The sequence below is a fragment of the Lissotriton vulgaris genome, chromosome 3_1 (genome assembly GCF_964263255.1).
Source record: "Lissotriton vulgaris chromosome 3_1, aLisVul1.2, whole genome shotgun sequence".
Taxonomy (NCBI): Eukaryota; Metazoa; Chordata; class Amphibia; order Caudata; family Salamandridae; genus Lissotriton; species Lissotriton vulgaris.
The window spans coordinates 347,686,905-347,704,433 of NC_141689.1; the positions used below are offsets into that span (position 1 = coordinate 347,686,905).

At 46.1% G+C, this 17,529-nt stretch overlaps 1 protein-coding gene across 2 annotated transcripts in view; it reads right to left on the minus strand.

Moving 5' to 3' along the window:
• The window catches only part of LIFR (LIF receptor subunit alpha), a 611,573-nt gene that overhangs the window by 110,747 nt on the left and 483,297 nt on the right, over positions 1–17,529 (minus strand). For both annotated transcript variants that reach the window (XM_086960553.1, XM_086960554.1), the window contains exons 13-14: positions 17,402–17,478; positions 7,376–7,595 (exon numbers count right to left, since the gene is read on the minus strand). In XM_086960553.1, the coding sequence (XP_086816679.1) occupies positions 7,376–7,595; positions 17,402–17,478 (297 nt within the window). The remainder of the gene's footprint in view (positions 1–7,375; positions 7,596–17,401; positions 17,479–17,529) is intronic.

The following is a 17,529-nucleotide window of genomic DNA, read 5'->3' on the forward strand; positions in this document are numbered from 1 at the left end:
ATATTGCCATACAGTTTACAACATAGTGAACCACAAATCAGAAACATTTACAATACAAAACATGTAATTATAAATATGAAAATATGTGCTCATAACTTCCAAAAATAAATCGATTGACAGTTGCCAACAAATAGTCAACAAAAAACTGAATCATCAATGCAATTCCTGTGGGGCGAAAAAAGAGCTTTTCAGATATCACCCCAGTCTCTGTTTACAGTATCACTTTTTTTAGTCAGGGAGTGAATGCCATGTAATAAGCAGGTGTCATTGGCATTAAATGTCTTAAATGAATAAATGCCGACGCGTTTCGAGTCCCACTGTCTGATTCACAGGACTCTCATCAGGGCAGGATGAGTCAAATCCATGGGAACTGTTTTAGAAAAAAAGAGGTCGGAGATTTTTTAGAAAGAGGTCCTCGATCCATTTATCCATAAAATAAATTGCATCAAAGCGATGCGGCATACCTTTTTTGTAACCTGGATAATGTCTTCATGATGTCCTCCAGCGTGACTTTCTTGACCCCCTCTGCATCTTGACCTTTGCCCGTGGAGGTGCGTCCCTTTGATTGTTGCGGCTTATGCTTTTCATATGCGTACTTATCCAGATTGGCTTGTGTCGACATATTTTTGGGCCCTCTGCCCGCCATGCCGACTGCTGTCGCCGAGTCGCGGGGGGGGCTAAGCCGCAGCAGTGCCCACCGAGTCATTCGCGATCCGTCCCCTTCCCTGTGTCGAGCAACACTGTGCAGCAGCGGTCTACCTTGGGGAGACGTCTCTTCAGTTAAAGTTCTCTGCGTCGATAGCAAAGTGTCTCAGGGAAGCGCCTGGCTATAGGCCGACTGGATCTGTCGCCCTTACATTACATTCTCCTCGGGAGCGGCCTCCGTATGCTGATGCTATAATGTATTGACTCACAGTGATCTCACATGTGCTTGCCAGCCTGCGGCGCTGCAGTTAGTGTGGTGCACTCTAGCACTTCGTCCTCTCCCTGGGGGTCACAGCGTTTCCCCTGATCTTGGGTGCCGGATCGACCGCAGCACCGCGTGCGTCGGGCTTCCCACGTGTGGTACTGGATAACTGATAACTGTGGTTGTCCAATGCTTCTGGATGCGGCCTTGCAAAGGGTATATGGTCCCGTTTTTGCCCTTGTTATTCCTGGCGACGGTCGCTCATGGCCCGCTCTCCATCGGTGTGAAATAGGGGGGGGGGAGGGGGGCTTTGAGAGAACAAGTTCCATGCGGGCCGCTGCCTTCTCACCACCTGAGTGTCGTCACTGTAGGTCCATTTGCCTCCTTGTTTTGCCGTATGTCAGCAATGCGGGCAAGTTGTGTTCTTGTGCAGTTTGGCCGCGGCACAGTCCCAAGGAGGCGCTCCCGTCACCACCTCCGCCCCCAGTATCGTTTCCACAGTGTCTGAATCACACCGTCTCTGTCCGCGGTTTCTCGGGCCCTCCGTTGTCTGAGTTGGCGATGTGTGCCTAGATCCCCAAACTCTCGTAGCGCAGAGTGGCCTGCAGATGCTCCTGCGTTCTTTCCCTTGTCCTCTGGATGGTGAAAATGGTGGCCGGTCACGCCTTATTGCGGTGCCCCTTCTGCAGTCTCTCTCACGGCGGCGTTATGAGGCCACAGCAATCTTCTCCTATTCGGAGCTCTACCTCCGCTCCCCACAACTCATCCGGGCCTTGCCATACATGCCCCACCTTGGGGAGAGCTTTAGTCCACCTATAGGCCGCCCCACCACACCCCCGATGAGGCAATCCGATCTCTTGCCATGATCCCGGTGTTGCAAGCAGGCGGCCGGCGAGACCCTGTTGCCGGTCGGTGTGTGTGTGGCTCTGTTCGCTAGGGGTTCTGTTTCCAGCCCTTCGGCGGTCCGGTCAACTTCCGCTCCCTGAGGCGGACCTCCTCACACTTCCGCCGGGGCCCTTGCACACTCCAGGCCGGTGCCTGTCCAATGTTCGCAGGCCCCAATCCAGCGCTACCGAGTCGCGCCGGTTCCCGACTTCGGATTGACTCCGGGATCAGGTTGGATGATGCCGGCTGCCCTCCGGTTATGGGATCCGCCTCTCCGGGTGGAATTAATGCGGATGGGAAGGACGGATTAATGAAATTAGCCGCTACGCTTCATGAGCTCTTTCGCTACGCAGCCGCCATGCTTGGCTGCTAGCCACGCCCCCCATGGCTCACATTTTTGAGAGTGCCTCAAGGGTAAAGTAATTTTCTTCTTCCACTACACTGAGCTTGAGCTTGTGGTGATCTGCTGCCGATTGCATAAAAGCTTGTTATGTGTTTGTGTTATCGGGTAGGGATGGCCTGACTGGGTATTACTCCTAAGACGGGTCACCTGAGGGGTCCACATGATAGTCATGTCAAGGGTCACCTTCGCCATCTGCGGGTATTGGGTCTTCATATATTTATGGCTGATCTGCAGTGGGGACCTGATCTGAATCTGTTTGTTTAGAGTAGACTGTGCCGGGGATAGTGACCATGAAGACGACACTGCAAGTAGAGGTGCGGGTTGCTTCTTTGGCTTTTTCTTTTTTGGGTGTGGAGTAGGACTAAAACTCCTCTGAAACTGCTCACTCAAGGGCAGGCTGTGATTTTTAGGTGTGAGGTTGAAATATTTGCGAGCACAAACTGCCTGGGTGGCCATCCCTCACAGGGGATACGGTTTAGCCCTTAAAGTTGGACTTTGTTTTTTCAGATTCATGAATCCATAATGGAATTTCAAACCTCATGATGCACAGTGCCAAGTCTCTTTATGTCATTGATGTTGATTGCTAAAATGTACTGTCAATCATGTGTGCTTAACCACTCATAACTGGATCATTTCAGTGGCAATATGGCTGAGGTTCCTAACCATAACTGCACGTTAAGTGTCATTTGTCAGTAATTTTCTAAGCATATGTGAGTTTTCTGAGCAGAATTACCCATTATTGACCTTCGAGTGAAACCCGAACGAGTAACTGTGTAATATGGGTCTTTACTGCCATTAAAGGGTTCTAGTGAAACGACACATCATAATCAATAAGGCCTAAACCTCATTAGGTTTTAAATTTCACAAGAATCCTAAGGTGGCAAAGCATAAAACATACTATACAGTAGCCCACACGTTAGGAATATATTGTTACGTCTATTTGGGGACAATTAGCTTTTTTCAGATAAATGTTTTTTGAAAGCAGTAATTGAAATACTGCTGTAAGAAAGTGGCTCTGTATATACTGGATCAAAGTAAGGTACAGTGTGCACAGAGTCCACAGTCCCCAGAGGTATGGGAGAGGCTAAAGTTAGATATAGCGATACTCTCTAAAGTAGTAGCTTGGTCGAGATGTATGGCAGTATCAGAGGACAGTGTTAAGCATTTGTTGTACACATTCAATCAGCAAATAGTCGCATACACTCAAGAATTGAACTCTAGGCCAATTGTTTGTAAAACAATATGTAGCTGTTTTATTTTAGAACCAACAACAGGTATCAAAATATACTTTCTCAGTATGAGTTACTTTAGTTAAATACTTTTCAAATAGGCAATAGACTTTTGAATACAATAGCTACAGTTGTTGCAATAGGCAATACAATTTCAAGCACAATGTGGCATTGAGCTCAATGGGAATTTCTAGTTAAATGCAATAGATTACTTGATGGATTACTTTTCGAACCACAGGACTGGATCCTAGATTCAGTCCTGGGACATCTCCTGTAAACAATTGAGTAAATGCGTTTTGGTTACAGTTGTGATTTTTAAGGAATATTATAGTATTTTAAAAGTTGACACTTTTTCACATAGACTCACCAATGTTATCTACGGGAGGAAATTCACTTAGCAGGTAAGTAATTTTATTGTTACTTTTTCTTACTCAGTGTTGGATCCTGGATCCAGCACTGGTAAGTCTCCTGTAAACAATTGAAAGAATGCGTTTAAGTCATACAGGCGATTTTTAAGGAATATTTGTAAGTTTAGAAATTGGACACTTAAGTTTTTCTGGTGAAAACCAGACAATGGTTTCCTATGGAGGAAAATTAAGTGAACAGTAAATCACGGTTATAATTACTTTTCAGGTTCAGTGCTGGGCTGAAAGATACAGCACTGGGATCTATCATGATAACAGGTGAGTAAATCGGAATTAGTTGTTCGACTGATTTTAGATGAATATTTAAAAGTTTCAAAACTCCTCACTTAGAACAATTTCTAAGTGAAACCAGTCAATGTTTCCCTATGGAAGAAAAGTGAGTTATCGGCTTTTGGTTAGTACTCGACTGGCACAGTTAAGGTTCTGGGCAGAGACTCAGGGGTCTCCCAGGGTCAGGTAGGTACAGTTGTTCCACCCTCAGTGGCACAGGGGCAGCTGGGTGCAGAGAGAGTAGGTCCAATGTTATCCTATGGTGAATAGGGGGCCTTCGGTTGGTGGCTGCTAGCAGGCAGGCCACGCGGCTGTGAGAGCTGATCTCCTGGTCACTTACACAGGGCAAGTGGGGAAGTAGAGTAGGGTAGTTGCTGCACTTCCAGCGGCACTCGGGAAGCTGGGTGCAGGGTGCTTGTGGGCCTTCGGGCACTCAATGTTATTTAATGGGAGACTTGAAAGTTGAACAAAGGCTGCAGGCTCGGAGACGGATATTCTTTAGGTGCGACCACCACTTCGAGAGGTAAGTTGGGATCTTGGAGGATAGGTAGACACCCAGTAGTTGGGCACAGGGTTCCGTGTTCGCTGGGGTGTCTTTGGACGTCAGGAAATCTTACCCTCAGCTGGTTGCAGTTGGAGGGGTCCCTGGTTGGGAGGCTGCAGGCGTCGTTAGGATCATCGAGGAGGGTTTTTGGGCACTGGATTCTGGGTCACAGTCACCGGGAGGATGTCCTCAGGGTCTTTGTCCACTCAGGCACAGGCCGGCTCGGCGGGTGCAGAGTGTGCTGGATTCGCGGTTCCTGTTTGGCACCAGGGGTTGTTGGTGTTTGAGAAGAACCACTGCTCATGGGAGTCCCAGTCTTTAGATGAGCAAGGCAGGCAGGTCCTCTGGGGTTTTCGGGGTTGCTGTCCGCAGGAGACGCCAGGGTTTTAGCAGGAGCAGGTTCAAGGATCAACAGGCCGGTAGGGCTGGGGCCAAGTCAGTTGATGTCGAGGATCAGGCGTGCAGAGGAGTTCTCGATGCGTTGGAGCCGTCTCAGGAGTTTGGCCGAGGCTCCTGCGTAGAGGGTGTTTCCGTAGTCCAACCTGCTGCTGGCGAGGGCCTGGGTGACCGTTCTTCTTGTTTCAGTGGGGATCCACCTGTAGATCCTGCGGAGCATGCGGAGGGTGTTGAAGCAGGAGGAGGAGACGGCGTTGACCTGTTTAGTCATGGAGAGGGTGGAGTCGAGGATGGCCCCTAGATTGCGTGCATGGTTGGTGGGTGTTGGGGCGGTTCCCAGTGCGGTTGGGTCACTAGGAGTCGTCCCAGGCCAAAGGGGTGGATCCGAGGATGAGCATCTCCGTCTTGTCAGAGTTCAGCTTCAGTCGGCTGTTCCTCATCCATTCAGCGACGGCCTTCATTCCTTCGTGAAGGTTGGTTATGGCGGTGTGGGGGTCCTTGGTGAGCGAGAGAATCAGCTGGGTGTCATCAGCGTAGGAGATGATGTTCAGGTCATCCCGACGGGCGACGTGGGCGAGCGGTGCCATGTACATGTTTAACAGAGTTGGGCTGAGGGATGAGCCCTGGGGTACGCTGCAGATGATCTCGGTGGCTTAGGAGGGGAGGGGGGCGGCGGCGAAAGCTCTGTGTTCTGCCGGAGAGGAAGGAGGTGGTCCAGTCCAGGGCCTTCTCTTGGATCCCGGCATTGTGGAGGCCTGTTTATAGTGTGTGGTGGCAGACCGCGTCGAAGGCGGCTGACAGGTCCAGGAGGATGAGGGCCGCTGTTTCCCCGTTGTCCAGCAGGGACAATTTAGGGGCGTTACAGGTAGGGCAAGGGCAAGGACAAATGGGTCCCTGTCCTGGGGTGAATACACCCCTATCCTGCTCCTCTCCTGGGGGAGGGGGGAGGGGGGCAGGGGCCTAGCTCTGATTGGGCAGGGCTCCCCATACTCAAGATGGCGGTGGGCTGGAGTTGTACTTCACCTCGCGAGGTGGAGTTGGCACTGGCTGGCACACCCCCTTTCCTCACCTAGGGTTTCCCGCCTGGCTTCCCGCCAGAGTGGCGGTCAGAACCGGTGGGAGCCAGTTGCCGAGTACAGCAGTTGGCCTGGGGAAGCTCACAAAAGGCAGCATGCCTTTGAAGCTTCCCCTGCCCATCCTGGGGGAGGAGGCTTGGCATCTCGTCCCAGGATGTGCATTGTTTCAGGCCCCAGAGAGTGGCAAACTCTCTACCCAGGGGTCCAGAAACATGTCTGGTGGTGGCAGCCTCGGTAGCCACACAGCCAGGACACTGGAAGTTGGTTAGGATTCAGGGGGCATCTCTAAGATGCCCTCTGAAGTGCATTTGGCATTAAATCGCACACTGGCATCAGTGTGGGTTTAATGTGCTGAGAAGTTTGATATAAAACTTCTCAGTCTTCAGTGTAGCCATCATGGTGTAGTGTAGTTCGTAATGACAACTTCCCAGCACCATATACTCTTAATGGAATCACTGCACTTACAGTGCCCAAGAATGGCCCTGGGTACTGTAGGGGCACAGGGCTCATGCACCTGTCCCCACACCACTGGCATAGTGCACCCAGCTAGAGGGGTGACTGATGTACGCCAGGGCAATGCGTTTGTGGGCATGACACACAGGAATGTGTGCCATGTCGACTCTGTGTTTAGTCCTGCACCAGGACACTCAGCCTGCAAAGGCAGTTTGTGAGTGTCATGGTACAGGGCCCCTAAGGGTGGCACAATAAGTGCGGCAGCCCTTAGGAGTCTTCTCTGGTCACAATGCCCTGGGTACCTAGGGTACCATTTACCAGGGACTGACATGTGGCCAAATATGCCAATTGGGTTTTAGTTTCAACACAGTTTATGGGAAGGAACACAGGCCCTGGGCCCCCGATTGGCAGGAGCACAGGGCACGCTCAGTCAAAGCACAAGCAATTCAGCAAAACGTGGGGGCATACCATGCAAGAAAGATGGCACGTTTTCACAACTGCTTTGGACTGTTTGGATAGCTTTAGTAAAAAAGAGCAGAAAAATAATGAAGAAACTAGAAATTAAACACTTTACACAAGAAAATGTTTTTATAAAAGTGTTAAATTGTTGAAGTTATTCTCTGCAAGGTGCAACAATGAGCGTGGGCATTGAATATAATTAGAATTCTCAGGTTTTGTTCACCTTTCATGAATAGAACAATTGAACTACGGACAATGGTAAGGCACTGGAGATGTGGTCTCGTATTATAAGCAATAAGCAATAATTGAGTCCACATTGAAAACTCACCACTTGTAAGCTCTAGTGTAGATAGGTTTGCAGGGGGGGAAACTCCGGCAGCGTTACTTGCCACAACACTGATGATGTAATCTTTGTTGGCAAGGTTTATCTGTGTAGTGTTCTGCGGGATACCAACAAGGCGCCTCTCCGGCAAAGAATTCCCATTCAGTGCGGTCCACTGGACTTCATAATTAAGGATCTCCCCATTGGCCGCATCTTCAGGTAACGGCTAAGAACAAAAAACAACATGTAAAGCAAAATGTCAGGAAAATAATTAAAATCACAGAATGCTGAGGAAAGAACAAGTCATTGTGGTCGCATAAGAAAAGAAGGTAAATGGAAAATTTCACTGGATGCTTCCTTTAAACTAGGACACCTGTGCTGATAAGCTGAGAGAAAGGGCCCAATTCATAAAGCTTATTCTTGGAGTAGCTTTGTCTCACCTACAACGGTCACTTAGAGTGTAGCGGCCATGTTTTCCCTATGATACTCTGGCACTACCACGGTTACATCTGATGTCAGGGGTCATAAAGGCAGTAGCAGTAACACAAAGTAAAGAGGGATCTGGTGTACTGTTTATTGTTCATACGGTCTACTGTAATAGAAAATAGGAGGATAATAAGTGGCTAGAGGTGGGAAAGAGGATAAACCCTGTAGTACCAGCAGAGGTAAAAAAAAAAAGCACTGGCAAAGTTTTTAGCCAATTTGTAAACCAGTGTTGCTGCTGTTCCGCATCGCTAAATGTTAGTGGTGTAGACTGTTCTAGAGTGGAGTGGTGGAAGTAGAGTGTTGTGGACTCTATTTGCAGGAGTAGAGTGTTGTAGAGGTGTGTAGAGTTCAGTGGCATAGTGTTGTAGAGTGCAGTGTTGTAGAGTGGACTGGTATAGAGTTGAGTGGAGTGGCTTGGAGTAGGGTGGGATGGGGTGGAGTGGGTTGGAGTGGATTGAGTTAGTGGGGTGGATTGGATTGTGGATTGGGGTGGATGGACTGGATAGGGTCGATTGGTTTGGATTGGAGTGGACTGAAATGGGGTGAGGTGAATTTGATTGGGGTGAATTGGAGTGGGTGGATTAGATTGCTTTGGGGTGGGTGGATTGGAGTGATGGGACTGGGTTTGGGTAGATTGGGCTGTATTGGAGTAGGACTGCAGTGAATCAGTGGAGTAGGGTGAATTTAACTAAACTGGAGTGGGGTGGACTACAATGAATTGAGGTAGATGAAACTGGACTGGATCGGGTAGACTGGAATGGGGTAGACTGGAGTGGATGGATTGGATTAGAGTGGTGTGGATTGGACTGAGTGGAGTGAACTGGACTGGAGTAGGGTGAACTGGAGTGAACTGGACTGGGGTAGGGTGGATTGGAGTGTGGTGGGTTGGATGGATTGAGTAGGGTGGACTGAACTAGGTATGAAGTGGACTAGGCTGGGTTACCGTGGAGTGGATTAGAGTGGATAGGACTGGAGTAAAATGGATTGGACTGGAGTTGGGTCAATTGGGGAAGGGTGGGGTATGTTGGAGGAGTGGATTGGAGAGAGGTGGACTGGATGCAGTGGATTAGATTGTAGTGGGGTGGATTGAAATGGGGTGGAGTGGGCTGATGTGGATGGGATTAAGGTGGGTTGGAATGGAGAGTAGGGCAGATTGCATTGAGATGGGGTAGATTGGAGTAGGGTGACATTGATTGAGTGTGGTGTACTGGATTGTAATGTGGTGGACTGGGGAGGAATAAAGTGAGGTGGGGTGGAATGGAATGGACTTGCATGAGTGGAATGGACTGGCTTGGGGTGTGGTGGACTGGAGTTGAGCAGATTGGATGGTACTGGGGTGGACTGGATTAGAGTGAGGTGGATTGGATTGAGTGGGATGGATTGAATTGGGGTGAGGTGAACTGGATTGGGGCAGGGTGAACTGGATTTGTGGGGTGGATTGGACTGGGGTCGGGTGATGCGGAGTGGGTTAGATTGGATTTAGCTTGATTGATTGCTGTGGGGTGGATTGGAGTGGGTGGGGTTGGGTCGATTGGAATGGGGAGGATTGTTTTGGGATTAGACAGGGGCAGAATGTTGTGAGGCAGATTGTTTTGGATTGGAGTGCAGCTGATTGATTTGGACTGGAGTGGGGCAGATTTGAGAGAAGCAGATTGTTTTGGATTGGAGAGGGGCGTATTGATAAGGGTGGCAGCAGATTGTTTTGGATTGGAGTTGAGGAGATGGTTTTGGATTGGTGTGGGGCAGAGTGGAGTGGGGCAGATTGTTTATTACAGGAGTAGGGCAGATTCTTTTGGACTGGAGTACGGCAGATTCTTTTGGACTGGAGTGGGGCAGATTGCAGTGGGGATGATTCTTTGGGATTGAAGTGGGTCTGATTCTTTTAAATTGGAGGTGGGGCAAACTGAAGTGGGCATATGGTTTGGATTGGATTGGAGTGGGGCAGAATGGAGTTGGGAGGATTTGAGTGTGGTATATTGTTGTGGATTAGAGTGGGGAGGATTGGAGTGGGGCAGAATGTTTTGGATTGGAATGGGCTGGATTGGAGTTGGGGAGATTGTTTTGGATTAGAGTGGGATGGATTGGAGTGGGCAGATTGTTTTGGATTGCAGTGGGGCAGATTAGAGTGAGGCGGATTACAGTGGGGCAGATTATTTGGATTAGAATCAGGCAGATTGGAGTCAGGCAGATTGTTTTGGATTGGAGAGGCGCAGATTGTTTTGATTTGAAGTGGGGCCAGTTGGAGTGGGGCAGATTGTTTTGTATTGGAGTGAGGTAGATTGTTTTAGATCGGAGTGGGTAAAATTGTTTTGAATTGGAGTGGGTCACACTGGAGTGGGACAGATTATTTTGGGTTGGAGTGGGGCTGATTGTTTTAGGTTGAAGTGGAGCAGACTGTTTTTGAGGGGGCAAATTGCTTTGGAATAGAGTGGGGCAGATTGTTTTGGAATACAGTAGGTTGGATTAGAGTGGGGTGGAATGGGGAGGGAGTAAGGTGGATTGGATGGGAGTAAAGTGGATTGGATTGGAGTAGGGTGGATTGGAGTGGGGTGGTGGGCAGATTGGATTGGAGTGAGTGGAGTAGGGTGAATTGGGATGGAGTCTGTGAGTTGGGGCAAGGTGGACTGGATTGGAGTGAGGTAGATTGGTTTGGATTGTTGAGGGCAAATTGGAGTAGAGCAGATTGTTTTGGATAGGAGTATTTGAGTTGGCAGAATGTTTTGGATTAATTGGAGCATATTAGAGTGGAGCAAATTGCTTTGGATTGGAGTTGGGCAGATTGTTTTGGTTTGAAGTGGGGCAAATAGTTTTAGGTTGAGTTGAGCAGATTGCTTTGGATTGGAATGTGACAGATTGGAGTAGGGCAGACTGATTAGAGTGGGACAGACTGGAGTGGGACAGATTGTTTAGGAATCGAGTGGGACAGATTGTTTTAGATTGCAGTGGAGCAGATTGAAATGGGGTAGATTGTGTTGGATCGGAATGGGGCAGATTGTGTTGGATTGAAGTGGGGACAAATGGAGTGGAGCAGATTGGAATGGGACAGATCGTTTTGGATTGGAGTGGGTAGATCAGAATAGGGCAGATTGTTTTGGATTGGTGTTGGCAGATTGGAGTGGGGCAGAATATTTTTGGGGATTGAAGTGGGGAAGATTTTAGAGGGGTCAAATTGTTTTGGATTGGGTTTCGGATTGGAGTGGGTAAGATTGGAGTCGGCAGACTGTTTTGGAATGAAGTAGGGTGTATTTGAGTGGGGCATATTGGAGTGGGGTTGGATGGGAGGATAAGAGTGTGGTAGATTTGAGTGGAATTGGATTTAGGTGAGAGTTTTGGATTGAGGTGAGTGCTTTGGATCAGAGTGGGGTGGGTAAGACTTAGTGGCGTGGATTGGAGTGGGACAAATAGGAGTTGGGTAGATTTGGATGCTAGGCCTGCAGTGACGAATTACCAAGCTTTAAAGAAAAATGCCATGCTGTCTAACAAATGGCAGGCAACGGGCGGCTCCAAGCCCTTCTTTGTTAACAATAGTGTCTCACAAGCGAGACACATGCGCTACAGCATGCTCTTGCAGTCGCGACCCTAAAAATGCATGATGGTACTTTGTGTATCCCTGGCATTTTAGCGAATTGGTAGCCATGATCTTACTACTGTGTTAGCTGTGAACAGCTTCTGAATTTTCCTAGATAATACCACTTTTCCTGTGAGTAATTGGGCCATATTTACGTACGTTAGAAATTGCGAGTTCCTAGCTGTTATTCCATGCGAATCGTGATGAAGAAATTGCAATTTGAAATATGTGAAACTCTACTCTATTTCATTTGCGATTTCCAGTGGCTCGTAAATAGAACTCCCTCATTAATATTGATGAGGTAGTTAGCAATATGTAACTCATTGGGAATCGCTAAAAATACATTGATGGTGGCCGGCTCGGGACAGCAGACCATCATGTCTGTATCCGCTTTTCAAAAAAGCAATGTTTTTTTTTGTTTGTTTGATTTTTAAACGTAGCCCATTTTCCTTTAAGGAAAATGGGATGTGTTTCAAAAAGAAAAAATGAAATGTTTCAGTTTCATTTTTCAAGAGTAGGCCGTGGTCCGTGGGACCATGCTCCTAAAAAACGTTTTCAAATTCATTCGCAAAGGATTACCACCAAATTGAATTTGGTAGAAAAAAGCAAATGTTTTGCGACCGCATTTCGGTCACAAAACATTTGTACAGGACAGAGAAAGTCGCTTTTAGGAAGGGAGGCCCTTAACATGCCCCTTCCTAATAGCGAATTGCAAAACCCAAATAGCCATTCAGTAACAAGTTACTGAATCTCTATTTGGGCAATGTACATGTCAAGAAGTCTTTTGAGTTTGCAAACGGACAGAGCCTGCGCATCGGCCCGTTTACGACCGGCAACATTTTTTGTACATGTGGCCTTTGTTATCTTATTGCAGACACAAATGACTTCTGGGACAAAAAGTCTGACTCAAAGTGAGGGTATTTGGCATGAGTATGGGTGAAGCCCTGTATGTGCACGAGTGGATTCTGAGCTATGTAGTAAACATTGCAGCTCATCAGTTTTGTCCTAATGAATGTCGGTTGGTCCAGTAAGGGGAAAAACATGTGGTACATTCCAAAACATTCTACATTTTGGGTGGAGAGCACCAATTTAGCACGCAAAACCTCATTTCCCAGAAGTAAACTCGGAATGTACATATGTATCGCTTCTGGTAATCACAGTGCCCAGCTGTGTCACTAAACTGTGTAGTAAACTCAGATTCAGGTACTTGTTATTCATAATTAAAGATATGTACTATGAAGACAATATATGCTTATGATGTGAAGTTGTTTCAACTCTTAAAACATGAAACAAATATTACAAACAATGAACTTCTTACACGCCTAAGTAACAAGCACTGTAAAGGCCAATAGGTCTCATCTATACGTAAGCTATTGGATTTGCTAATGTCTTTTAGCCATGTTGTACAGCAGTGTGGCTGTGCAGCATGGCTAAAGGTAAAGTTAGAAAAAAGTGCCATGAAGCCTTAGTGATTTTTTTCTGACTTTACTTTTAGCCTTGCTGCACAGCCACACAGCTGTACAGCAAGGCTAAAAGAAATTAACAAAGTCAAAAACTCTCGCACAGGCAAGAACCATTGGCTTTGACGATCCTTGTTGACTAGGTGTTTTTAACCATGCTAGTTCTTTTGTGCAGCCAATGCCCAAGGAAATGGCTGCGTGACAAATGGTGCATAATGCGTTTTTGCATCACATAGTACTCCTAGTAAGACTGCTTTTCTGGACAGAGAGTATGTTACAGGTTTTGATTTACTTTAATATTATTTTCCAAACAACAATCCCCAAAAGTAATACTGCTGTGTAAGAAATACATCCATGTGCTATCAAAACTATTCTTAACCCACAAGTTCTAGCTTTGGTTTTAAAAGTACATGTCTTGGTGGTCTCTTACACCACAAAATTACAACCGGTCCCCATTTTACCATGTCAAAAAATAAGGAAAACGAAAGTATATGTGTCCACACCACCTTTCATCACTAGCACAGCAAGGACTTGATTATAAAATGCTGCATGTTTATGAAACAAACGCACACTGAAAGCAGCGCACAACAGTTACCATATCCCTTGTATTGTTATAGTGTTTGGCGGTAAAAAAAGTGAACAGGTTTGTTAGGAAATCCACACACTCCAATGAAGGGAAACATTTACAACCATGCCCACGTGGGCCCATGGGCTGCTCTTACTGTAGTGGGCGTTCTTGGTTACTAAAAATAAGATTGAAAGTGGAACCTTTCTTTTGTGGAGTCTATGCCTCATGGTGATTCTGCAGAAACCTAACAAGTAGAAAAAAAGGACACGCAAATGGCATTCATTTCAGCGCTTGTCACAGTAGTACAAGCCGAACACAGACGAGGGTGGCTGGGGTGGAGATGAAACGGGGAGGATGGAGGTGGGAGGAAAAAGAAGCATCGTGGACGGGGATCTGGGAGTTGGACGGCATGAAACGTAAGCACTCATATTTCTGTATGGAACGGAGGCTCATGTAAAGGTCTCCAAATCCTTCAGGTCGAATTTGCGCTCTACGTAAATACAAGAAAAGCCTAGTGATGTGACACTACTCAGTGTGGTATTCCAGCTAAAGCTGTCCGTTTTCCAACATGCACATTTTTACTTAACAGACCACCTTACAGGAAACAAATACGAGAACATGAATGATGCAACCGACATGACTGCGCTAGCGCAATTGTTTGCCTTCTCAGGCGCAGGTATAGATCCAGCCCTCCCGCATTATATATGGCATTCGAAAAAAAGGATTTCCAGTTTGAGACTGCATTGAATACTCTGGGGTCAGCAATCAATGCTTAAGAGAAGTGGGAGATCCCTAGAATGCGTGAGAGTTGATGTGAATTCAACTCTTACAGAAGCACTGAAACCATATGGCAATATCTGCTTCTCCACTGACTCCTCTCTGAATGCCACCTCACTCTGTTAGCCTTCGTGTCGGGGTGAACACAGCCACACGTGGCAGCACCAGAGAAGCAGTGAGGGACAGGAGAACGAAAACGTTTGCCGAAGGATGTGTGTTAACAGAACTCTAAGGATGCGTATTAACAGAACCCTATTGAACCTCATTAGCAAGTTTAAAAGAATCCAGGGAAAACAAAATAAATAGGGGGTAAAAAGCAAAACAAACGTCATACTTTTCAGCAGTAGAGTTCTCGCTCCTTAACAAAAGTAAAATGTGTACACAAACGAAGATGAAACACGGACGGGGCGGGTGAGGGTGTAGAAGTAACTGAGGGGGCAGGGAGTGGGAGGAAGAAGCAGCAACAAGAACGGTGGGCGGGTGGGAGGTAAAAAGAAGCAACTTGGATGATGAGCAGGAGACGGCCTGAAACACAAGCACTCATATCACCTATCTTTCTCTTATTCAATACCCCTTTTGTTTACTGGAAGCCTCTCGGACTCTTTATCTATACCCTCTTACAATCATGGCCTTTTTGACCTCATGCTTGCTCTAGCCTTTCAGCACAGCACTCTCAATTCGAAATCTCTCCATAGTCTTTCACTACACATTGGTGGAATAGTCTTTGCCACTTTCATAGACTTGACATTGCCTTCGCCTCCTCCCGTAAACCAATACTGAATAGAGAACTTTTCTGGTTACCTCTTACGACTTATTTAGATCAGATTGCTTTTAAGCATAATTCCTCCAATTCCGAAAATGTTAAACCTCCCTGAATTCCCTTTCTCAGTTCTCTTTTCATATCATTCTGTATAAGTTGCTATTCATTGTTAGATGATTGGTAGCTTGCTCACATTTAATTGTTTTTGCAATGTATTATGCATTCTTTTTTCATATCAATGTGTCAATAATTTTCCCCTTCCTTTTCTCCCTTCCTGTCTCCTTTTCCTATTCCTTTATACATAAAACCTTAGAATAGCTTTTATTTCCTTTATTATACTAGCTATATTGTTTGTTATCGCTATACTTCAATAATTGAATTTGTTGCTGGTATTTCTTCTTGTAAACCTCTCGGTTTATCCAATAAAGCTCTTTAATAATAAAAAAGAAGCAACTTGGATAATGAGCAGGAGGCGGCCTGAAACACAAGCACTCTTTTGGAGTGCTTAAACACAAAGGCAAAAGTAGCTCCAAAAACGGAGGCAGGGATGGACACAAGTAGTTGGTCCTGGTCCTGAAATATCCACATGACATAACAGGAAGAAAGAAAATGAGAACGACAGCTGGCGCCAACTCTTCTTCTTCGTCTTGCTTTCTTTTATCTCAGTCACCGCCAAGATGCCTTTTTAGGACGAGCATTCGAGACCTCTTGTATAGACTTTAGTATATACTTATATGTGAATGTACTTTGTGGGCTCTGGAGATCAGCCCTAGGGCTTCTCTGCTTCCACTTAGGGACTTTTTTCTGTTCAACTGCCTCTATTTAACTGTATTGATAGAAAAAGATTATTATAGGTCAGTAAAATACCAGAATTGCTTTCTGCTGACAGACTTTTTTTTTATTTTTCAGGCAAATGCCTCTATTTAACTTTCTTGATAGAAAACGACCAGCAGAGGTCAGTAAAATACCAGAATCAGTTTAGCATTCTCTGGATTCCAGTCCATAGAAATTGTCTTCCACGAGCACCTGTAGACAATAATATTTTTTTTAAATCTTGTATTTTCAGTGATATGACCACAGAAGGCCCTGATTATATTAAATACAGAGCTTTGGACTATACCATTTCCAGCTGAAAGGCAATCTTTCTCTCCATGTGTTCCCATACCTGGTGTGTCATGCAGTTTGGTGCTTACTTTCCTTCCATGTTGAAGAACAGTAGATGTTTCAGCACCCAGGCCAATGTGCTGCATATCTAATTACATATAAGGTCCCAAAGGTGAGACCGATTGCATTACAAATGCTCGTTTGGTATTGAAGCCCTTTAGAAGAACACCTAACAGAACAAAACATAACTAATGGTAAACTATGGACCCATAGCCCACTGAATGTAAAAAAAAAAGTCTCCAAGTGACAGGGCATGTGCGGTCTAGTGGAGACCTAAAAACTTCACAACTCTTGATGAGACTCCCCACCCTATTAGCCCACCCTGCCTTCTCCATGCTATTCTCGATTCAGACTTCCCACCTCCCCTACAAAAATGCCTGATATTCTACTGGGTGTCACCCACTGTAAAGACCATATACTATGTGCTTCTTGTCTCATACTTAGTACGCAGCTTTCTTACATGGGATGTTATGCTATGTTTATACAATAATAATTGATATGCATATCTTATCCTACACACCAAACCCTGCTTATGCCACAAAATTTCCTCTTCTCTTTGTTTATATTGTTAGTTTTATTTTGATTAAATTCCACACAAAAAACATCTGATTTAAAACCAAAACAAGCCCCACCTTTCTGTACAAGTATGTTTTTCAACAGCACCTTAAATCTCGAAATATTGAAGTGAGTGGTCCTCTCATTAACCCTTGGAGCGTTCACTTTTGTTCCTTGCCCCGTTGTAAACTACTTCATGGACGTCCAGGGTCATGTTAGTGACAGCAGCTGATAACTTGAGTACACACAGTGTGGAAGGACGAAGGTAAAGGTCAAAACTCAACAAGTGCAGCTTAGCCTGGTGGGTATTTAAAGACCTGGGGACCAAAAGGCAATCCAGCACTTTGTGCTGCTCACTCAAATATGACAACACCTTATGCATAGGATTCCTGTGAACACATTTTGCACCAAGAGCTAAACGAACAGTCACAGAAAATATAACAGGCTGTCTTTAGATGACACGGGATGGCTCGCAATGCTCAGCACAGTCAAAACAGAGAGCCAGCACCATGGCAAACCCAGCCCTTCACTGTCCTCCTTTGCCTTTAGTGTCATCCGTTCTTCCACTGTAAATTACACTGCAGGCCCTGCCCTCTTGTACAACCTTCTGATACAAATTGTGAGTAAAGACATTTAATTGCAGTAAACACCAGAACACGCCTGGGCAGTTGTCTGTATTCCAACTGAAGCCTACCTTCCAGTATAAGAAAAGTGTCCGTCCTTCTGAACTCCACGTGATTTCTCTCCAGACATCCGGCTCTCGTTCAGGAGCTGAAGCCAAGAATGTAAAATACAATTACTGACAAATACATGCATGTATAC